The sequence below is a fragment of the Ornithorhynchus anatinus genome, chromosome X1 (assembly GCF_004115215.2).
Source record: "Ornithorhynchus anatinus isolate Pmale09 chromosome X1, mOrnAna1.pri.v4, whole genome shotgun sequence".
NCBI classification, from domain to species: domain Eukaryota; kingdom Metazoa; phylum Chordata; class Mammalia; order Monotremata; family Ornithorhynchidae; genus Ornithorhynchus; species Ornithorhynchus anatinus.
This window is the reverse complement of record NC_041749.1, coordinates 42,173,567-42,197,499: the sequence shown is the minus strand read 5'-3', so window position 1 is coordinate 42,197,499 and position 23,933 is coordinate 42,173,567. Positions and strand designations below refer to the sequence as shown.

Here is a 23,933-nt window from a genome sequence, read left to right as displayed (position 1 = left end):
TGTGGAGTATCAAGGCAAAGAAAGCTGTTGCCTAAAATTTCAGTCCAAAGATAGAGCGCTTCTTGTGTGATACACACAGTCCAACTCTTTGGCAATTGCCAGGACTGAAGACAGCACAGTTTATAATGGAAATTCAAAAGCCGTATCAACCAAACTGAAAAATGCATTTACTAAAGTTACTTTCCTTAAAATAGGCCATTGGAGACCGTGTTGCATACGGAATTATAACCTCTTTCACTTGCAATTTTACAGTGACATAACATGCTAATAATGATTTGATTATTAACCACACACAGCACATGACACAATCTTGACTTTCCGGTGGGAGACCTTCATAGGAAATGATCTTAACTTTTGAAAGTCTAAGCACAAATATTTAGTAAAATCTTAAATAAACCTAACAGAGAGTTTCTGTGTGATTAAGGGAAAAGAGCTAAGATATAATCCCACTAGTGAAGTCTTCTGAAATTGAATTAGATCACATTAAGGAGGAAATCTTAAAGCAGCACAGCCTGATCCTGGGAATCAGAAAAACTGCATTCTAATCCCGGCTCTACTACCTGCCTGCTGTGTGACCTCAGTTATCCCATCTGTAAAATGGGGTTTGAGACTGTGAGACTCAAGTGGAACACAGCCTATGCCCAACCTGATTAACTTGTATGTACCCCAGCACTTAGTACAGTGCCTGGCACATAGTAAGTGCTTAACAAACACAATGGAAAAAAAAATGTTAGGGCAAGCTTAGAAACTTTCAGGTGAGGTGAGAGTGAGTAAAAGACCTTTGGCTACCAGAGATGAAAGGAAGAGGATGCAGAAAAACCATGGTGTTTGAGAAGCACAGGGAACACAATGAAGTCTAGAAAAAAGCCAAGAAGGAGGTGATCCTAGTGGGAAGCAAACCTTAGGACCACAGCAAATTAGCTCTATCCTTCTAGTATTACAAAAATAAAATTTCAGCTACTATAAAGCAGAATGGGAAGCAGCACGGTCTAGAGGCAAGAGCATGGCTTGGGAGTCAGAGGTCATGGGTTCTAATCCCAGTTCTGCTGCTTGTCTGCTGTGTGACCTTAGGCAAGTCACTTAACTTCCCTATGCCTCAGTTACCTCATCTGTAAAATGGGGATTAAGAGTGTTAGCCTCATGTGGGATGGAGACTGTGTCCAACCTGATTACCATATATCTACCCCGGTGCTTAGAACTGTGCTTGGCACATAGTAAATACTTAACAAATGCCATAATTATTATTATTATAATTATAAACAAAAACTCAATTGGAAGTTTGCACTGTGTGGCAGAAGAGGTAACAGGCACACAAACGGAGAGAAAGAGAGAGAGAGAGAAAGAGAGAGAAGTTCTGCAGCACTGGGGTTGGGGGGGGGGGGGGAAGGGGTCGGTTAGAAAGGATTTAGGGTGGCTAAGATTCCCTTCCCACTCAAAGCAGGATCAATGACTCCCATGTGCTGCTCTAGGTGGGTGCCCGAGCCCCTATCCTCCTGCTTGATGTAGGCCAGGGGATGGGATAGGGAATCCAGGTACCTCTGCAAAGTTGGGGGAGATGATCTCCCCATTTTACACAGGAGTTCATGATAGAAAGACATAGATAGATACAAGTCCCTTCACAACTTCGCTCTAGCAGGTCCAAGTGTAATTTGGCATCAAAGTCAGTCAGTTGTATTTACTGAGCACTTACTGGATGCCGAACACTGTACTAAGCACTTGGCAGATTACAGTACAACAATAAACAAACACCAAAGGAGATGAGAAGTTACTACAGAGTCTGGGTTGAGGTTGTTGCTAACAATTCATTGGCTCTCAGACTACAGATGTCAGAGTTGGAAAAAATAACCCAATTCTGGGATACAGGGAAGATACAATGAGAAAATGTTGGAGGAAATTTGGGAGTTTCAGAAATTAAAGTGGACTTTCAAATGATATAAGTTTAATTTCACCAACTTCCAATTTTGCCACAGTGTGTTAAATTCTTTAAATCCAGGGTATTCTACCTGGTATAGCTTTTAATTATCAACAGGCAATCCTGCCTCCATCCTTCAGAGGCTACAGAGATAGGATCATGCAATTCAATCAATCCTTGCATTACATCACCTGTGCCTGTGTAACGAGCAAGGGGTGTGAAACTAAAAAGACAACTGCTCACAGCTTTACTGTATTTACATTCCATTTCCACATTAATTGGAAATATGCTGGAATGAAGCACAAAATGTGCTACGGTATGAATGAAAACTATATTCATGTGAAAAAGCATCCATGCTTGTTAGGAAGCTGAATTGCTACACCTCATCAGCAAATAATTCCTTACCAAAACAGTCCCCTGAGAAGGTGATGCAGTAACAGAAACAAGACATCATTGAAAAACACATGGTTAAGAGTTCAATGCTAAACTTACTTGGAGTAAAATGAACCATGAAAAATAAATAACAAAAATGTGAGCACAAAATGAAGTTTCCAATGTGCAAAGGGAAACCAAACCTCACTACAAACAGCAAAAAAGTTGGGTAGACAGTTTGTAATGCAATAGAGAGAAGGAGGGAGAGAGGGTCCTTGTATTCTAACGGCCTTTGAGTGTTTCAGCTACTTCTTATAAACTATGTTTTTTTCCACAACAGCTGCTGAGACTACATGGAAGGAATCGCTTATGATGGTCATTATTAAACTTGTTCCATTTCACTAAAATGCCCAAAGAGAAAATAATTTGTAGCCAAATTTGCTAAAAAATACTATACTCTCACGGTTGAACCTCAAAAATAAACCCAATACTAATACATAGGGGTCCGGTATACGAATACCTTTCCCACTTCCAAATTTTATGAGCTTTCCCTCCCTTCCATTTCTTAAAAAGAAAATCCTCCATTTAAAGGTTTAGTCAAAATTTGGGAAACAGGAATTGGAATTCCTGTAAACATTTTTACTAAAGCATATTCTTTTGCTTGCTACCATATTAGGGTAAGTGAACACTCAATTCTCAAAAACAAATGGTCAGAGAGTTAAAAAGTTAAATCATGTCAGTCTTGAAAACTCCCCTTATAACCTAAGAATATTTAAAAACTAATCTGTAAAATGTAATCCTCTTAGTACTCAATATAGTCATTAACAATGCCAAAAGTAGTTTCAAACAAGCCTGACTAGGGGCAGTCTATTCTGCCTGAGACAAATTGCTTCTTCTAAGCCTCCCTGTCTTCCATCTTCAGTCACAGTTATTTTTTGAATAAGGAATGTGAACACGTATTTTGAAGATTTAAAAAGATATTTTAAGATCAATATCTGCATACTTAATGCTTCATAGTATCCAGATCACTTTTTAAAAGGCTATTTACATAATTTTCCAGAAGCAAAACAAAAAACAAACCCTTAATCATTTATTTTAATTACCTAATCTAATTATATAAAAGATGTGATGTTGTTTAACAAGTCTTTGCCTAATCACTATAGCAACACTTTCCATTTAAGCATTTGGCCAGGAATTGCCAATAAATGCAAATTTGGGAAAGCCAAAATGTTCTAAGAATAATCCTATTTACTAAATTGCTAGATCGGGGCTATAAATGCCAGATGACAGCTCAAGAGCTATGCTATGGGATATGATAAATCCAACTCTCCTGGGGTCTAAAGAGACTCTCTCATAGTAAGTCAGGCACTTTGGGAAGAGCATTGACTCTCTCACCATCTAAGGACACAAATTAGTGAGCCGCTGCATAGGATGCATAACGGTCAGGGTGAAGTATATAGTAGCCCCTAAACGGTTTGACATTATTAATGCCCCTCCTCCCCAATGACTTAATTTACCTTAGGGGAATAGCTTTAGGCTTGAGAGAACGGGGCTCATGGCGTTGGATTTTTTCCCATAGAATCAGGAACAGCCATGCCTTCATTTTTTTATGAAGCATTATTTAGCATATTGTATTTAAAAAATGACATCTAATCCCTATGATAAAATTGTTCTAAGAAACTATTATTAGTGAAGATAGTAAAATATGGGCCCATTTGACTCTCCACAATGGAGAAATTTTAGTATACCAAAGAAAATCACCATTCTGTTAGAAATGCAAGTGTTTCCAGGAACCATCCCCATTCCAGGTGAGCAGGTAGCCAAGGCATGTACCCCAATAATTACATCTGTGAAGAATACATTGGGACCGGCCACTAACATAAACCAAATTTATTTTTGAGTTTCAAATCTAAGTTATTCAAGGGCCATTTATCCAGGTTATAGATTTCCTCTCTACCTTGGAAGCAGCATGGTGTACTGGATAGAATGCGGGCCTGGGAGTCAGAAGATCATGGGTTCTATTCCCTGCTCCGCCACTTGCCTACTGTGTGATCTTGGGCAAGTCACATCACTTCTCTGTGCTGCAGTTACCTTATCGGTAAAATGGGGGCAGGGACTGGGTCCAATCTGATTTACTGGTATTCACCCCAGCGCTTAGTACAGTGCCTTGACACATAGTAAGTGCTTAACAACTACTATTATTATTTTTTTTTACCTGCTTTAGAACTTTCCAATTTTCATTAGTATTATTAAGAGGGAACGGGAAAGGGAAGGAAAAGGTGGGAGGGAGGAAGCTCAAAAGCAGTTAAGTTAGCTATTCAGTGATTGCTCTCTGAACTTAATGAAGGAGGAAATTTAAACTGTTGCCTTACTGGACGTTTTAGAGTATCTGGTGATTTATTCATTCATTAATTCATTCAATAGTACTTACTGAGCGCTTACTATGTGCAGAGCACTGTACTAAGCGCTTGGAAAGTACAAATTGGTAACAGATAGAGACAGTCCCTGCCCTTTGACGGGCTTACAGTCTAATCGGGGGAGACGGACAGACAAGAACAATAGCAATAAATAGAATCAAGAATCAATTTATCCCTATCCCGGTAACTGGAAGTGCTTGAGAATTGATTGTCCTTTCAAGAACAACTACTTGTGGGAAAATGTTGCTAAAGCTGTTGCAGAAAATGGAACAACTGAGCTAGTAGAACAAGGTTGATATATTATTCTTTTTTTGGGGAAACTAAATTTATTTAACATCATTTGAAATAAGTTTTTTTTAAAGGTTCTCTCTAATTTTTTTGGTTTTTTGGGTCACTCACTGAAGCTGTGTGGTTAATAGATCTGTGCCTAGGTAGGTGACCTGGGCAGGTACAAGGTCTTTTGCATTCAAGGGGATAGACAACTTTATTTATTTTACTACTTATCTAGGGCTGTCTAGAGAGCCCAGATGGCTGCTTCAGGAAGTGGAAGATTTTCTATAAAAAGTCCACTTACGTACAAACCAGATTATATCAGCCTTGCATTTTGTGGGCTTTTATCTGACAGAAAAAAAATCACTCCTGAAATGGGTCATGGCTATAAATGAAAAAATGACTCCGTTTTCCACCTCAACGGTTCAGTACACCTGGGTTTTAGCTGCCACGAAGAAAATTACGCTGGTGACTGGCAGTGACTTCCAGTGGAAGTCCTTTGAAAGACTTTCATTCAATCATATTTATTGAGTGCTTGGTACAGAGCACTGTACTAAGCACTTAGGAGAGTTCAATATAACAATAAGCAGACACATTCTCTGCCCACAATAAGTTTAAGTCCAAAGATACGGGTTTAGATAGGTCACTATCCATGGTTCATGTCTTTTTTTTTGGAGAGGGGAGACCAGTGAATTCCACTGACAGGGAAATTAGACAACGACTCTAAGTTGGATGGATTCCTGTTTGACAGAAATCAAAATACACTAAACCATAAAAGTGACAAAATATGCCAATTTTAAAGCTCATATAGAGTATACATAAGGTAAAATGTATTAGAAGTCTCTAAAATTCAAGCCAAGCACTAACAAGCAAGAAAACTCACTGGTGACTATTTTTAAATTATATTAAAAAAATGTAACCTACCTAAACAGCTTTGGAGGCAGGATGCTAAATCGTGTCTTGTCCAAAATTTTCCTGATTTTGTTTCTTCCTCCTGATACAGTGTTTGCTTTAATTTTCTTGTTTCCTTTTTCCCGTGGAAACATCTGTTCCATCTCGCCAGACATATCCGGGATTGAGTAGCGATTACTTTTCTTTTCAGCAATTTTGGGAATATGGGGAACACCATTTTTCTCTAGTCCTGTCCTACTAAGAAGTTCTTTGAACACTGTGGAAATAAGTACACAAAAATTACATTTTCTCCTTATTTTCAGAAAATCCCCTAACATGAAAAAGAACAATTTAAGATTAAGACTTGTGAAAATCACATTTAAAAAATGATACTTCAGTTACAAAGAGAGACATTAGCTATGATAATGTTTACCTTTGTGAGTTTTTTTGATAATATTTAATTAGGTTCAAGAGGACCTATGGAAAAGTTTCCTCACTTTCATTTTCATAAATATACAATGGCACACATATAACAAAAGAGGACTATTTGCTAGACTATTATCCAGATAAAAGGGGAAATAAATTCAGGTCAATCAACCGTATTGATTTTTCTCTTGTCTCAGTCTCTGATAATGGCATGCAGATTTCCATAAGAACAAATGTTAAGTCTTGCTGATGGCATTCCTGATCTATTCCTTTTATCTTAAATGGGGGTCACCAGATATAATTCCCAACTAATGCATTCCGACATTTATCAAATTTAACTCATCCTCAGATTTCACTTACACTTCACTACAAAGGACTCCATTACATGTAAAAGGTTACATAGAGTCCATAGTTTAAGATAAAAATCTCAGGACAAGGTATTTATAATCAACACCAAACAGAGTGTATTTTGTACCACTTGGCAGCTACAGAATTTGCCAAGAAAAGTGGATACCTGAGTTATCTGAAGTTGTATCTTCCATAGTGGATCATTCCTTATTAGGGCTTTCAACAGCATTTTCAGAGAGAAAGCCTTATACACCCCTCAAAATCCTAAGATTTTTAAACCCACAACCTGCTGATCATGTGGGCAGCTGCTGTCTCTCAACTCCATGAAAAAAGATAAAAAAAACTAAAGGATACCCACTCAACTAAGATTTCCAACATGACAATCTGTATTTTGGATTTATGATTGTATCTGAATGGCTGCTACTTCACAACTATTTCATTCTGTCTCAGCAAGAGTCACTGATTCAGGACACTGATTTTATCTGTGTGGCACCCTGATGGGCTGTAAATCTTGCCCCAGTTAGAACACTTGGAGTTTTTTATGATCCAGGAGTCCCTGAGTTGGTTAAGCACCCACTTTTCCTCAGTGTCTGTCCTTTCAGGTTAAAGAACTAATAAGCCAAATGAAATAAGATATTATTCACCAACTCTTGTCCAGTTTTCTCTGCTGTCTGTTTTCTTCTAACAAAGGACATATAATGCACCACTGAGGAAAGTAGCAGCACTTTCTTTTCTGAACAGGGAAGAGTATCTTTGAAGAAGACCCTTCCCCAAAGAGCAGATAAAGAAAAACGCAAGGAGTTGAGTAAATTGTCAATTATTTGGCTTGGTGGAGAGTCATTACTAGACATTTGGGAATATATAATGAAACTAGGCACTACTCCTGTCCCCAAGGAGCCTACAGTTTAAGATGAGGGCAGAGAGCCACCCGTCCCTCTAAACTGAAAAATTCAGCATTCCAACATAAAACGGGAGTAAAAATCAAGAACTGGGAATAGCACTGTGAAACCCCTTTTGCTCTCACTCAATGTGAGCAAGAGGCCAGCACAAAGACTAGGATCTCCTTGGCACTGGCTGGAGGTCCTGGCCTGTGGGGGCTGACACCAAAGACAGCTTTCCAAGGTTGTTCCCCTTCCACAGCTGTGGGGAGAGCCTTTAGTCAGCCTTGGGAAAATGGATACGCTTTGCATTCCAGGACAAGCAATTTGCCATCTTGATTGTGGGACTGTTTTTGAAATGCCTTACATACTACAGGGCTTGGTGGAACTTTCATAACCTTCAACTGCTCCTTCCTTCCCTTCACTCTGGTAGAAAGGAGAAGCTTGGGCTGGGTGACAAGCAGGCAGGCAAGTTAAGGGGGAAGGTTGTGGGGAGCTGGAAGAAGAAGCAGAACCAAATCCTCAAACCATCTGGGCAGACTTTCTGTCTGTCCCTCTCATATTCTAAGTGGAAAGGCTAAAATATTTTCAGGTCACCATTCGGCCAGTCTAAACTCTAGTCTTTTTCCATACATTTCTGTCAAAATGTGAGGGTTCATCAAATGTTTGGGCTATGATCTTGTTATAGGGAATTAGGTAACATTTGTAGGGCAGAGCAAGTTGGCTTGGATACGGCACGTCACAGTGCCGGAAGCTCACTCTGGGATGGGAATGTGTCTATTTTTAGATTGTACTCTACCTAGCACTTAGTACAGTGCTCTGCATTCGGTAAGTGCTCAATAAATAAAATTCAGTGAAATAATCTGTATGCATACATGGGAGGCACTGGAATGGGTGACTCTCAGAGACTGTTTCCCCTAATATAGGGTTTTTTGAGAATACAAGCCTTGTAGTATAGGAGCATTTGCTTACTAAATTTTTACATGGATACCTGGATCTATTCGGACCCACAGGAAAGAAATAATTTGCCCACAACCTCAAAAGTTTCTTATTTCCTTATATGACAGAGTTTACATTTGAGCAATTTCAAAAGCGAAATTCAAATGAGGAATTAAAGTTAAAATAGAAAAGGTTCAATTTTACTCAAAACAGAAAGATTTATAAAACAGCTCATAGTTATGATCTTGGACTTTTCCAGAGTAACTCTTACAGTGATCCCTAGCCAGGGTAGGCCAGACATAGGTAGCAAGGTCCAATATGCCTACAACCCTACATGCAGTTAGTAAATCAACCACCATTTGAGTTACCTTGGGCTCTCAGCATAGTCACAAAGATCCTGCCCATGGTAGGCCTAATCTGGGAGACCAATGCCACCCAATCAACTGATATGTGTGGCATGAGGCTGCATACGACCACCTACACTATCTCTGGGTCACCCCAACACCACTGGGCTTTGGACAAAGTTTGGACAGGCCCCAGACTTCAAGTTTTCCAATGAGCCCAAGCCTTGAAATTTAGAAACATGCACCTGGGTGCCAATAAATTTCAAATTAATTTGTAATTAAGATGAACAAATTGAGAAGCAGCATTACCTAGTGGTTAGAACACAGGCCTGGAAGTTAGAAGGACCTGGGTTCTAATTCTGGCTCTGCCACTTGTCTGCTGTGTGATTTTGGGCAAGTCAGTTCACTTCTCTGTGCCTTAGTTATCTCATCTGAATAATGGGGATTAAGACTGAGAGATACATGTAATAATAATAATGTTGGTATTTGTTAAGCGCTTACTATGTGCCGAGCACTGTTCTAAGCGCTGGGGGAGATACAGGGTAATCAGGTTGTCCCACGTGAGGCTCACAGTTAATCCCCATTTTACAGATGAAGGAACTGAGGCACAGAGAAGTGAAGTGACTTGCCCACAGTCACACAGCTGACAAGTGGCAGAGCCGGGAGTCGAACTCATGACCTCTGACTCCGAAGCCCAGGCTCTTTTCCACTGAGCCACGCTGCTTCCCATGTAGCTGCCCATGTAGGACATGGACTGTGTCCAACCTGATTAGCTTGTATCTACTCCATCACTTAGTACAGTATCTGACACATAGTAAGCACACAAATACTATTAAAAAAAATTACATTTTTGTAATTCCCAATTTGAGACAGATAACTTAAGCACAGTGAACTAAGTCTAAAAGGAAACAGGAAGAATAAAACTAAGAAGTCTCATGAGGCTCTTCATTTTGTTTACACTTATCAAATATTCTTTTGATATTCCTAAAATAATAACTTGTGAGAATATGGTGAATGGAGATAATGTAGGTTGCTTTTTTTATAAACAAAAATCAAGATGTGCCTACTTTTATTATTACTTTTAATTTTCTCTAGAATATGCAGTGAGCTATCATTTTTTCCCAACTTTTGACCTCAAGAACAACATAAAAGATAGAAAAAGCCATTTAAAATGGAAAGTCAATAACGACTGGGACAATCAATCAGGTTGGGAGAGTGAGCAATCATGGCAAAGCACTGAACAAATGTGACCGAAATGGCAGAGTGCCTTTAGCAATCCTAAAGCAACAATCAGAAATAAAGGTAATCTGTTTTTCTGATGGATCCTTACTGCCAACGTTATTTGGAAATGTGTCAGTAGAAAAAATCAGGTGCTAGGTTGAGAAAAAAAGGTCCAGTATTTTCATAAACATTCTAGGAAAAGTATAGTTCTTGCTTTGCATGTTCAGAAAGTGCAACTAAACAACAGTAGTGAATGAGGGAAAAAAATGCAAGTGCTCTATTTTTAAGTGTCATTCATTGACACTTTTAAATAAAATAAAAATAAATGGTGGTATTTGTTAAGTGCTTATTATGTGCAAAGCACTGTTCTAAGCGCTGGGGGATACAAGGTAATCAGATTGTCCCACGTGGGGCTCACAGTTTTAATCCCCATTTTACAGATGAGGTAACTGAGGCACAGAGAAGTTAAATGACTTGCCCAAAGTCACACAGCTGGCAAGTGGTGGAGCCGGGATTCGAACCCATGAACTCTGACTCCCAAGCTCGCGCACCTTCCACTGTACCACACTGCTTAGAAGCAATGGGCAGAGCCATGTAAAGTTAAGACGATCTAAATCCTAATATCATTTCAATGCTGTGCAACTTTTCAGGTTTCTGCCTCTAAGGTTTATCACTAACCATCTTCCAGGAATGTTATGAGGATAAATGAGAGAGGCACGTGAACCACTTTATGCTCTTGGAAGACCAGCACAAATTCAAAATCTGGTTTATATTTCCATCACCACAAACTGGTGTATCCCTCATTTGGTACCAACGAAGGGAAAATCCTCCATTTCACATGCCAAAGAAACCTAGTCAATCAGGGAGAGCCAACTTCTTTAGGTTAAGTGACCCCACCCAGACATTTGGAACCAGCAGAGATAGTAGTGATGTAAGCTAGAGGCCCCCTCTCAGGGTCGCACCTGGAGAGTTTCCAGTACTCTACTAGTCTCGACTATGAGAGGGAGAGTCAAACAGAGGCATACCCATTCTATTCCTAGCTTGGGCAGTTACTAGTGAGTGGAAGGCAATCTGCTTCAAGTCAAAACTCATTGTGCTGGGCAGCAGCAGCGTAGGAGAGAGTTGAGGGCGGAGACTCAAGTTGACTGTGTGGAAGGAGGCAATGGTAAACCACTTTTACCATTTTTTTAATCAAGAAAACTCTATGGATATACTACTGGAATGACTGCAGATGGAGGTGGGGTGTTTTGGGAGAGATGTGTCCATGGTGTCGCTATGGGCTGAAGATGACTCGACAGCATAAGACAGGACAAGACAAGCTGGGGCAACCAAACCCTCTGACTAGGATAGTGGATCGGGGTAAGGGGGTGCTCCTTCAAAGTGAGAAGTAACTGAAAGTCCAGTGAACCAAACACTATCTGACCAGTCCAGTAATAAACTGATGCTATAAAAATGATTGTAAATGGGAGCAGGAAAAGGAGGAAGGAAGGATTCTCTTAAGTCTCTGTGATTACAGATTCAAAATTCAACCTACTTTTAGGATGCTTAGCATGCACCAAATTCCACCAATCCCTATTCTTTAGGCTCTCTCAGATGCCCGAGTGCCCAATTATTGCCGGTGCTCCAGTGGACATTAGCTAAAAGTGTGTGCAGTAAGAAACTAGGACGGCTCTTTGGAAAAAAAAAAAACTAGTATATTACCTGCTTCAATAAAGATAAATGCTCCAATGAACAGATTAGACTTGAGTTGGAAACAATGTTATATAATGAGAGGGATATGACAGGAAGAGGAAAACTGGGCTAATTCCCTTTTCCGCTATGACTGCATGAGTGCTTGAAGGGGAAACCCCAGGGAGAAAGATGAAACTTTATACTTTTCCATTTTCACTGGCAACACATTTCACTGTGGAATTTTTTTTTCCCTCCAGATTTTCTGAAAAGTGATCAGCTCTTTCCATGGGTGTAGCTGCAATTAATGAGGACTCCTGAATTCCCTTTAACCCTTGTTCTATGTTCTGGAGTCCTGAGATTTGCCATGACAGAGATCGCCCAAAGTCTCTGATAAAGCTAATTAAAAAAGCTTTTTTGTTAAAAACATGCTTTAGCTAAATGTAAAGTTAGCCTACCAGTCACCTCATTTAAATATCATTTCTTAGGAAATGTCAGAAAACACAATGGCCACATGCGATATCTAAATCTGCATTCTTATACCTGCTGTGAGAACAGAGTTACAACCTAGTAAGAACCTGACAGACAAATATCATGCTAAAGCAGCCGTGTTGGTTCTATGGAACGGCAGTAATTACATGAATAATTCATTTTGCTGGGTCGGTAAACCTGTGAGAAAGTTGTAAATCATGCCCAATATGTAGTAGTGGCCCCCAAGAGGGAAAAAGTCTGGTCATGGCTTTGGACTCTTTTTCATTATACTCATTCCCAGTGCTTAAGTATCTATAATAATAATGGTATTTATTATTTACTGTGAGCCAGGCATTGTGGTAAGTGCTAGGGTGGATACAAGTAAATCTGGTTGGATACAGTCCCATTCCCAAGTGGGGCTCCCAGTCTCAATCCCCATTTTACAGATAAGGTAACTGAGACACAGAGAAGTGAAGTGACTTGCCCAACGTCACAAAGCCGACAAGTGGCAGAGCCCAAATTAGAACCTATGATCTTCTGACACCCAAGCCTGTGCTCTATCCACTACGCCATGCTGCTTCTCTTATGTCAGCGTGGCTCAGTGGAAAGAGCCCGGGCTTGGGAGTCAGAGGTCATAGGTTCTAATTCCGGCTCCACCGCTTGCCGGCTGTGTGACTTTGGACAAGTCACTTAACTTCTTTGTGCCTCATTTACCTCATCTGTAAAATGGGGATTAAAAACTGTGAGCCCCACGTGGGACACCCTGATGACCTTGTATCCCCCCCAGCGCTTAGAAGAGTGCTTTGCACATAGTAAGTGCTTAACAAATACCCTCATCATTATCATTATTATTATTATTATGACTATTCAACTGTATATTCAATTGTTTCATTCATTCATTCATTTTGATTGCTCTGCAAATATTTTTATGACTGCCTCCCTCATTAGGGTGTAAGTTCCTATGGGCAGGGAATCTTGTCACTTGCTCATTTTGTACTTCCCAAGCGCTCAGTACAGAACATTGCACCCAATGGTCTCTCAATAATGTTATTGCTCTTAAGAAGGTTCAATATACAGTGCTATGCCAATTCAGAAACTTGATTAGCATCATTAAAGCCAGAAATAAATACAAGTAATCAAAAATTGGAAGCAATGGAGTGTAAGACTAGTGATAACTAAAAAAATATGTGTCTTCAATCTAAAGTAACATCAACATAAAAAATGCCCTGGATGTAAGCAGGCTTTCTTTGAAATATGACATTTGTTTTACCCTCAAGAAAGATTTTCATACTCTGAATTTCTATGCAAATCAACATACTCACCAAAAATGTTGGTTTTTACTGTAAGAGAGAGATGAGTATTATTCCTCAGTATTTCAAGGGCTTTTGTAAATGTGATATTTTCAAAGTTTTGTCCATTTACTTCCATTATCTAAAAGGATAAAATCACAAAAGGTAATGTTTGCCATTCTCCTTGGTCTGCCTCTGTAAACTCAACAGATGAAAAGTCCTATTTCCCAAGGAAATCATACCATTACAATTTAAAGTATTATACATTTAAGAGTATTACAAACACACCACCTAGTTCGGATCACATCAAGGATGCCGGTCTCAATACTCCATGGTCTTGGAGCCCTGCAGAATTATCTAGCCAAACCCACATACTCTTTGGGTAAATTCCCCAAATCCTATTCTTTTGTTTCATCCCGTGACTTGCCCCAGAAAATGCCAGGCCAGCGAACAATGGAGAAGGTAGATGTGATACTGTTTTAGATCTTCATGTCTGGATTAAATCAACCTCCATCCTTCCAGAGACACAAAAATGATCTGTAAGTCAGGTTTTTCCCCAGCTTCCCCAATTTACAGTTTCTTAGGAAAGGTAAGAACAGCAAATAAGTAGTACTGACAAGCGTCAACTTGGGCACCATTTCTGGTCCCCAATGGGAGTCTGCTGCTATCACATCCCCTCCTACTTCTGACCCCACACCAAGCAAAGCAGCAGCCCTGTGTTCCAAAACCTGGAAAAGAGCTACACTATCGGCTTATGGAAGACATCAAATCTGACTGCTGGCTGATGCAGTCTCTCCCACGCCTGCAGGGCTTACGGGGCTGGGCAACAAGAGGAGGTGTTGACAGAACTCCCAGGAATCACATTCCACATCAAGGGAACCCAGGAGATGTGGACTTCTCTGTTCCAGGAAGAGGGGAGTAGCTCCTGGCAGAAAAATTCTGGCCACCCCGAAGAAAATACTTAGTGGGGCCTGTTCAGATGATCAAGCAAGTAGTAAAAGTTGTTTAGAAAAAAAGAAGTCTTTCCAATTGTCATTTAAAGAGGAAGATCTTATAATTAATGCTTTCTTACATTTTACTAGGCTGAGTTACGGGTAATCAAATGAGTGCCTATTATGTGCAGAGCATTGCACATGACTGTAATTGATAAGACACTTGAAACTGTTTAAACACAAACACACACACACACACACACACACTGCCCCTCCCCCCCCGCATTTTTTTTTACCTGATCACCCCGTTTCAGTCCAGCATCTGCAGCTTTGCTGCCTGCATCTACTCCTTCCACAAAAATCCCAAACCCCTTCTCACTGCCCCCATTCAGGCTGAAAAGGAGTGGTGATTCCCTGGAAGGCTTCTGCAAGATAATCTGCCTCCACTTCGCCTTTGCAGCACAGGCGATGTTTAACAACCGGAGGTGCCCCTTCATTTTCTGTGGAGTGTAAAGAAGACATCGGCATTACTTGCCTGCAATGTGTCTATCTCCAAACGAAGCAGAGGCAGCGAAAGGCCGGCATGTTTTCAAGTAGTCAGGCCTGGTTGTTTCTTGAAACAACCAGACCAAAATAGCAGCACGTGTTTATTTTATCAAGGCTCTTGAATGATTAACAATGGATGGAATAGTGCCAATGACAGCCTGGGTAAGGTGTCTTTATTCGTTTATCCCGAGGTCTCTATAAATCATGGACTCATAGGGCTGGAAGGAGCTTCCAAGTGATTATTGGCTTCCTTCCCCTTCTTCCAGGAAAAGCCCCATAAACCATTCCACACTGACAAATGAATGCTTCTTTGGATAGCCTTGCTGATAGATTCCCAAAACCAAACAGCAAGCCTATCAAATTTCAGTCCAATCAGTTCACCCTTTTTCCCATTATTCTTTCCTCAAAGGTCAGCAGGGGAAATTCACCCAAGATCCCAGGCAACTGCATAATACTACTAATGATAATAATAATAATAACTGTGGTATCTGTTAAGCACTGACATGTGCTAAGTTCTGTACTCAGCACTGGGGTAGATACAAGATAATCGGATCCGACGTGGGGCTCACAGTTAAGTATAAGAACAAGTATTGAATTCCCATTTCACAGATGAGGGAACTGAGGCATAGAAAACAGAAGTTACTTGCCCAAAATCACACAGCCCACAAGTGGTGGAGCCAGAATGAGAACCCAGGTCCTCTGGCTCCCAGGCCCGTGCTTTTCCCCGGAGGCCATGCTGCATGATCTAAACCTAACTGGCCATTTGAATCCACATCTGCCTTTGTCTTAACTTGAAGAACGTTGAGAAGATCACCATCATGGCCACAGCTGTGACTTCTGTGACGGTTGGTATGGGCTTTGAGGAGCCTCAAATCCTGCTGCTTTCACATTTTTCATCATTTTTTGTCTTTTTGACCACTTTCCTTTAGGCACCCGTAGCCAACCCTCAACATTCCTGACCCATCCCTCTTATTCTTAGACTGTAAGGTTCTGGGAGGTCAAGGACCATGTCTATACCTCATCCGTGTATTTCTTTCCCAGTGCTTAGAAACGTATTTTGCACATAATTAATATTGCTGTACTGCTACTACACTTAATGTCATCAGTTTCTGATTTGATTGTCAGGGATCTAGGAGAATCTGGTATTACTATGTTGTATTACAACTTATCATGCAGGATTATAAAAGCATTACTTCGAGCTAGTACAAAATAGGACTTTTTCTTTTACAGACTAGATCATGAGAGAGCCCAAACTCTAACATCGATCCTACCACCCATTCCCTTGAGACTCAGCATTTCAGAGGTGATGTTATTTGGGTCTCTTCACATTTTATGGGCCAGCATGGCCCAACCTTTGGAGCCAGAAAGATAAAAGAGGTGAAGCCAACGTGGTAGCTCTACTCTTCTTGTGCTCTCCGGGTAGGACATCACTCCTGGCCTAAGGACCTGTGAGGGTGAGACATCACTCGGTGGCTCTCAGAGGGGTGAGTGGGCCTCGCAGGCTTAGTGTCAGTGGCAAGTTGTAGCAGCATCGGAAGCAGGCCGACAAAGTCGGGGTTGCCATGGGTGGGTGCTGCACCCAGAGTGGGATGGATCTCCAGCCAGGCCTGGAAGACCTAACCAGAAGTGACAGACGATGCCACTGTTGCTTTTCTGGATCTCATCAAGGCCGGGCCTGGGCAGCTCCCTTTGCCCCCGTACTGGAGCCTTGCAAGAAATGGCATCATAATATTAATGATGACGATAATAATAATAGTTGTGGTATTTGTTAAGTGCCTACTATGTGCCAGGCACTGAGCGCCTAGGTGGATACAAGCAAATCAGGTTGGACACAGTCCCTGTCCCACATGGGGCTCACAGTCTTAGTCCCCACTTTACAGATGAGGTAATTGAGACACAGAGAAGAGGACTTGCCCAAAGTCACACAACAGGCACGGGACGGAGATGAGATTAGAACCCAGATCCTTCTGACTCCCAGGCCTGTGCTCTGTTGGGGGCTGGGGGATCCAGCGGGGATCCCATGCCCTGAGTGAAGACCCACTTCCACAGAGGTGGTGGTCGAAAGGATGCCCAGCCAAGCAGTGCCTGTGCTACCCTGTGAGACATGCACATTGTGGAACCTCCCGTCAGACCCCCAGTGGGCAGGCAGCGGGGTGGCCTCCCCCTAAGGGGACGGAGCAGGGGAGCCAGAATTAGCTGCTTCTTATCCTGGTATGCCCGGGTTAACCCAGAGCTCCCTCCTCCCTGAGCTGCCACCACCCTCAAGCAACAATGGAGGAACAGGGGTAGGCTCAGTGAGCTTCTCTCCTCTTCCTTGGCCTCCCCTCCCCCTATTTCTCTTCTTTCTTTCCTCTTCCTTCCCATCCTCAAAGGCTCTGGCCCCAAATTCACCCCTCATAGGTCAAAGGAAAAGTGAGCATTCCTGACATCAGATAAAATGCTCATTTCAGACTAGTCAAACGATTAATATGGTATTTATTGTGCACATACTTTATGCAGACGTCATACCGAGTACTTGGGAGAGTAAAACAGAGGAAACGTGAGCATTCCTGACATCAGACAAAATGCTCATTCCATACTAGTCGATCAATATGGTATTTATTGTGCACATACTGTATGCAGACGTTGTACCGAGTACTTAGGAGAGTACAACAGAGCCTCGAGAGCTTTACTATCTAATCGGGGAGATGATCAAGATTATTTACAAATAAGTGGAAGAGGGGAATGGAAGAAGGGAAGGAGAACAAATAAGTGACGAAAGTATAGAATCTTTAAATTAATATGTACAGAAGTGTAAGGGCGGCTGGGAGTGCATAAGTGCTGACATGGCAGTTTGGATGATATGATCTGGAAAGAAGAAAAATCAATCACTGACTGCATCTTGGAAGAAGTGGGATTTCAGGAGGGCTTTAAATCAACTAATGGCATTTACTGTTTGCAGAGCACTGTACTAATACAATAGATTTGGTAGACATGACCCCTGCCCACAAGAAGTTTACAGTCTATTCAGGCAATATGAGCAGAGAGAGAAGAAATGGAAAACGGGAGAGAAAGGGAAGCAGAGAGAGTTTGTCAGAGAGACACAGAGAGATCGAAACAGTTGGTACTAAAGATAGGGAGAGTTAAAATTCCAAAAAAAAGATCTCTCCTTTCTGCAAGGTACAATCCTCACTACCATTAGATTGGCCCTTTACTTGGCAGCATGGCAACTTGGCAACTTAAGTGGCAGCATGGTGTAGTGGATATAGCATGGGCCTGGGAGTCAGAGGGACCTGGGTTCTAATCCCATCTCCGCCATTTGTCTGTTGTGTGACCTTGGGTAAGTCACAACTTATTTGTGCCCCAGTTACCTCATTTGTAAAATAGGGACTGAGACTATGAGCCCCATGTGGGACAAGGACTGTGCCCAAACCAATTTGTTTGTCTCTGCCACTAACCTCCTCACTGGGCCTCATTCTCGCCTTATCACCATCGACCCCTGGCCCACGTCCTATCTCTGGCCTGGAATGCCCGCCCTCCTCACATCCACCAAACTAGCTCTCTTCCCCCCTTCAAAACCCTCCTGAGAGCTCATCTCCTCCAGCAGGCCTCCCCAGACTGAACCCCCCTTTTCCTCTGCTCCTCCTCCCCTCCCCATCGCCCCTACTCCCTCCCTCTGCTCTACCCCCTTCCCTGCCCCACAGCACTTGTGTATATTTGTACATATTTATTATTCTATTCATTTTATTAATGATGTGCATATATCTATAGTTCTATTTATCTATTTTGATGCTACTGATGCCTGTCTACTTGTTTTGTTTTGCAGTGTCCCCTTTTAGACTTTGAGCCCATTGTTGAGTAAGGGACTGTCTCTATCTGTTGCCAAACTGTACTTTCCAAGTGCTTAGTACAGTGCTCTGCATACAGTAAGTGCTCAATAAATACAAGTGAATGAATTGAATGAATGCCTGGCACATAGTAAGCGCTTAACAAATACCATAGTTATTATTTATGTTTTTCCTAGATTTGGGGCCAAAACTGGTTTTTGTTTTCTCCAGGAAAACTCTCTTCCACAAATATACTTATGTCCAAATAGACCCAGTCACCATGCTAACCTTCAGTACTTTCTTTTGTTTAACTTGTGTGATCAATAAGTTTGTGACTCTTAGCATTGTGGCCCGAAGACAAAAACTGTGAAAGAAAATGTTAATTCTTTCAGCCTTACTGTATCTTCCAGATGTTTTTCAAATTCCTCCAGAAAATGAGTCATTGCTGGATCTCCTTCGAAATCATTGAAATGATTGTTGACCCACAACAACACTACCCGAGTAACCTATGGAAATAAGAGCAGTGAAAACATGCTTATAGCCAGGACAGAAATTTAAAATATTTCATAAAGAAAAAATTCAAAATGTTTGTTTTAAGCAAACTCCCAGCACAGGCAAGATGTAGGAAATGTGACCTGTAAAGATAAAACCCATTAAACTATGAAGGGGACAATCTTAGCTGACAGTGATCAAAATACATCTGTCCTGAATCGCTTCATTAATATGTGCTGTGCTTGTCTTTCCATCTGGGAATAAAGTTGCAAGGACTGGGTCAGGTGTTTGTTCTGCTATATAGAATTTTACATTAAATTAGGAAGCCTGGACAATACAAAATATTGAAATCATCTTCCTTCCTCACTCTGACAGTTGCTGTGGCTCAGTTCTGTGGCTGCTTTTTTCCATGGAATACCATAAAATTGGAAGAACAAGGTTACCAGCTGAAAACCCCCCTTAGCTGCCATTAGTGTTCACCTGTTTCTCTGGGAGGCTGATAATTCCTCTGGGAAAATAAACTATTACCCATTTCAAAATTTTTATCATGTTGATTTCTTGATCACTGGGATAAGTATTATTTTATCAAATTTATGACAAGGAAAGAGCAAATGTTCTGGGTCCTTTCATCTGTTTTCTGACAGTGTTATAGGTGGTGACTTGATTGCATTAAATAGTGAAAGTACCTAAATGGGGCCAATTCTGACTCAAGTTTCTCTTTTCTTAAAATAACTTACTTCCCACTTAGAGTTTGCTGAGGCATTTATATTTCATTCCCGTGACCAGTCCACACCTACTTCAAGCATAAGATGGTCTGTAGAAAGCAAGCTTCATTTAAGGCAGTCGGGTAGTTTTAACTACTTTCTTTGTGCCTGGTGATAGGTGAAAGTGACATGTGTGGGACCTGTTTTAAACAGGTCTCTCTACCTATGATGGGGTGGGACTAATTTTCTCATGATTCTAACTGGGAAAAATGGAAGACACTGTGGACATTTTTTCAGCTTTCAATGTGCAAAGATCACTTCAACCATTCTTGAAGCAGAGCTCCATCCACTCTTTAAAACAGGGCCTTTCGTCCACATGCCCAGGATTAATTCCAACAGATCATGCTGCTAAAGGCCACGTTTTACCCCTATAAAAATATCTTCACTCGGTTTTAAGGAGTTATAATTCCTGCCCCAGTGTTCATGCTGCTCCTAACTGCCTCACCCACCCTATGATCTGTTTTTCTGCTTTTGAAAATGTGAAAGCCTTATTCACATGTATTCATCCCAAATACACCACTCAACTGCCTTGCCCAGCCCTCTACGAGCCTGAAATAAATGGGTCATCAAAATAAACGGAAGGAACAGCATTTACAGTTAGATCACCCAGATGAGAATATTACAGTTTATTTCTGTTTCACGGTAAAAGAAGGAAGCAAAACACATGTTTACTATTCTTTATCTAAATTTTCCAACCAACCTTGTCCCTTAAACTGTCAAGTTTAAACCACTCCAGGAGTTTGTCCCCAACTTCCAAGGGACTTGTGAGAAACGTCCTGTATGTCAACAAGAAATCTTCTATGTAAGTTGGATCCACGATAGAATGTTCTTCTATTAAGTGCATGATGAGCCGTTCTGGTGTTGCCTAAAAATCCAAAAAACAAAGTTTCTGGAAAAGGTATATACAACTTTGCTTCTATGGGGTATTTTAACATTTAACTTGTAAATTATTGGGGTGGGGAGAACAAATCATTTAATAATCTCCACCTTAAAAATTAAATCACCTCTGTAATTTAATGTTCAAACGAATGCATGAACACCACTGCTCTAATACACACTTTAATGAATGAAGTATTCTATCAGTCTATTTGTCTTAAGATGAATTGGGTTCAAACAATTGAACTCACAGCAAAATGTTTTCTACTTAAAAATGTTCTACTCCAACAAAATCCCAACAATATTAAAAATAGGAAAAAGTCACCTTGGACCAAAAAACTATGGAAAAGGACCACGTTCAATTGAGAAAATAAGAGAAATGAATTAACACTCTCTCAAAAGACATCAAAAGATTTCTTTAAAATTAGCAGATAAAAATGAGAGAAAGAAAGTTACCTTAATGACTATGTGCCCTTTTCTGGTTCCACTGCGATCTAGCTCTCTGTGCTCCTGTACCATAACAATTTCACCTTCTTCCTCTACTTTATGGGTGTTTTTTTCCACATGGTTTAGGATTCTCCAGTAGTCCTGCTGGGCTATGCATACAAACTGCCCAAGAATAACATGGGGACAATTAATAAACCTGTAATACATAAATATATCACCCTGCACCAAGGCGGAACATGCTGGTAAAAAATCTAGTGGCATCAGCCTTGTCTTGTTCAGTTTCTTCAGTCAGTATCAAAGACTCAAGGAAATAAATAATCCAAGCACAAAGTGGTGACAGAGAGAAGCCCGATCTGGTAAGGAGAACTAACAAAAAGCAGAAGTAGATATTTTCTAATTAACTGAAAAACTGACCTCTACAACAAAACACGAAAATGGGTAAATTAATAGCCCACAGTTCTCCAGTTCCTATTTCTGGCTTAGAGAAGAGAAAGCCAGTTTAACTTTAGGCAGAAATGATATAAACAGAAATTCAGGATTGAATTTTCCTTGTCTGAATTACAGCTTCTTTGAACTAATCCCTGTTAAATTTGAGGAAATTGGTGAAGAAAAAAAGTGCTCTTTTCCCCCATTTCTGCCAGTGAACAAGAGAGCAGTTGCATATTTAAACAGGCTTACCTGACAATCATCTACTTTGGTTCTAACGACTCCATTCATATACTGCTTATCCAAGGAAGGAATAATTCCAAAGCTATTTCCCATGCAAAGACTTTCACTTTTTCCATCTGGGTGACTGATCTCTACAGTGCCATTTAAAATCACGTACCAAGAATCAAGCTGAAGAAAGAAAGAAAGAGATCTTTTCAATACCTTAAAAGAAAAATCCTTCTTTATTTGATCACATTTCTAAGTATCCAGTCAGTAACATATACTATACCTCTCATGTACAGTGAAAACAGAGGTTTACTGCAGGTTTCCTTAATTGAGTCAATAACTGAAGGAAAAGTCACAGAAAGCTGCCACTGCTACAATTCATCGAGTTCAACATTTAATTCGGGAAGATGAATTCCATCGGGCCAAAAGTTTTAAATTCTGCCACTGCCCAACTTTCCAAATTTTTTTGAGGAAGTAGGTGTGGGATCTATTCTTACAACTGTATGCAGGGGGTTTTGGCCTAAAATAAACATACAGAGAGCTACAGTCTAAAATTTCCTTTCTTTTACAGAAAAACAATGGTGTTTTTTATTCTTTATCATGCTACTCTCCCCACTCCATTATCCTAAGAGGAAAATTCACCATGATACACTGATATCTAATGACCTAAATTCCTTCTCATCTGAGGGAAGGAGGGAAATTAGATTTCTTATGGGTGTCATTTTCCTTTTGCTCAACAGTTCCTTACAGGAAGCAGAAATTGCCAACATGCATTTCTAAATGTAACACAAATTCCTCATTGGTCTTCACTGTCTTAAAGCTCAACTAACATTACAAGAATCTGAACTAATGATAGATAACTTATGGTGGAACCATAACTGCCAATAATTTACTTCTGGGTGCCTGAAGCTACCTATATTTCTGGCTTGGTTTTCTATCCCATTAAGGAGAATTATTAGGTGAAAACTCTTATAAACCTAGTACAATCTATAGTGAGAACTTTGAAGGAGAGAAAACAAATGCACTGCCAGTCTGAAACTGAATGCCCTACAGACATGAGTCCTCACTTTCTCTAAGAGGTTTGTGTGTAAATTCCATAAGTTTTCCTTACAACAAAATTTAACCCAAATAAGAATACTAAAAATTGTGTTTACGGGATAACCAGTTTGAACTGTTCCTTAGTATGTGACAATATCTGGGTTTTAAAAGTTCAACTAAATGTAATCATTCTTTTCCTCCAGAAGCACTCAAAGCCATTACAAGATGCTACTATCTGTATGGGAACTCACTTTCAAGTTACTGGAATTAATATTGACATTCTTCCCTAATTCAAACTACCTGAGAATGAAAAGGCACCTGAAGTTACATGCTAGCAGTACCACCACCTACACAACTGAAACTGGTAAAAGCTGAACAAATAAGGGAGGTGGGGTTGGAGGGGGGAGTTGAGGGGGGCGGGGGAGAGAACTCATCTCTCCAGAAATGCATATTCAACCTATTTCATTAAACTGATAAATTATTTCAAGGCAAGAGTAATAAAATGTTTCAACGAGCCACTAGACTCCTAGCTTGAGTATTTTCCAAAGCCAGCTCCCATGAGCTATTTTAAGGAAGTAGGGTCATTCTGAGATGAACGTCAGGAACTTAAAAGAACAGTTTGGTAGCCACCACTTACTTCTTGCCCATGTTCCAGGATGGTGGCTCCGGCTTGCTCGACCACTTCAAAGATCATCACTGAGCACAGCTCTCGTCTTACAGACATGGTCATATTTGCAAAGGCGGGGAGTTGGTGCATAAATTCTAGTAATTGTTCTAAAGGAACAAAAAGAAATTTTGAGGAAAAGCACTAAGAGTTTTCCAGTGACCCTGAAAATACATTAAATTGGCTTAAGGAGTTTCACGGAGTACTCTGATTCTTGCATGAATCTATGGATGAGTTCAATATTTCCTTTTTTTTTTCCAATGGTATT

At 40.6% G+C, this 23,933-nt stretch overlaps 1 protein-coding gene and 1 non-coding gene across 16 annotated transcripts in view; one reads left to right on the top strand and one right to left on the bottom strand.

Annotated features, from left to right (window-relative positions):
• RAPGEF6 (Rap guanine nucleotide exchange factor 6) overlaps positions 1-23,933 on the bottom strand; it is a 287,050-nt gene that overhangs the window by 54,433 nt on the left and 208,684 nt on the right. For all 15 annotated transcript variants that reach the window (XM_029050266.2, XM_029050275.2, XM_029050270.2 and 12 more), the window contains 8 exons: positions 23,639-23,775; positions 21,988-22,146; positions 21,319-21,471; positions 20,687-20,851; positions 19,129-19,236; positions 14,675-14,878; positions 13,480-13,588; positions 5,896-6,139 (listed from right to left, as the gene is read on the bottom strand). In XM_029050266.2, the coding sequence (XP_028906099.1) occupies positions 5,896-6,139; positions 13,480-13,588; positions 14,675-14,878; positions 19,129-19,236; positions 20,687-20,851; positions 21,319-21,471; positions 21,988-22,146; positions 23,639-23,775 (1,279 nt within the window). The remainder of the gene's footprint in view (positions 1-5,895; positions 6,140-13,479; positions 13,589-14,674; positions 14,879-19,128; positions 19,237-20,686; positions 20,852-21,318; positions 21,472-21,987; positions 22,147-23,638; positions 23,776-23,933) is intronic.
• Positions 10,963-11,100, top strand: LOC114807160. Its single transcript, XR_003755213.1, has one exon. It is a non-coding gene; the product is annotated as a small nucleolar RNA SNORA7 (small nucleolar RNA).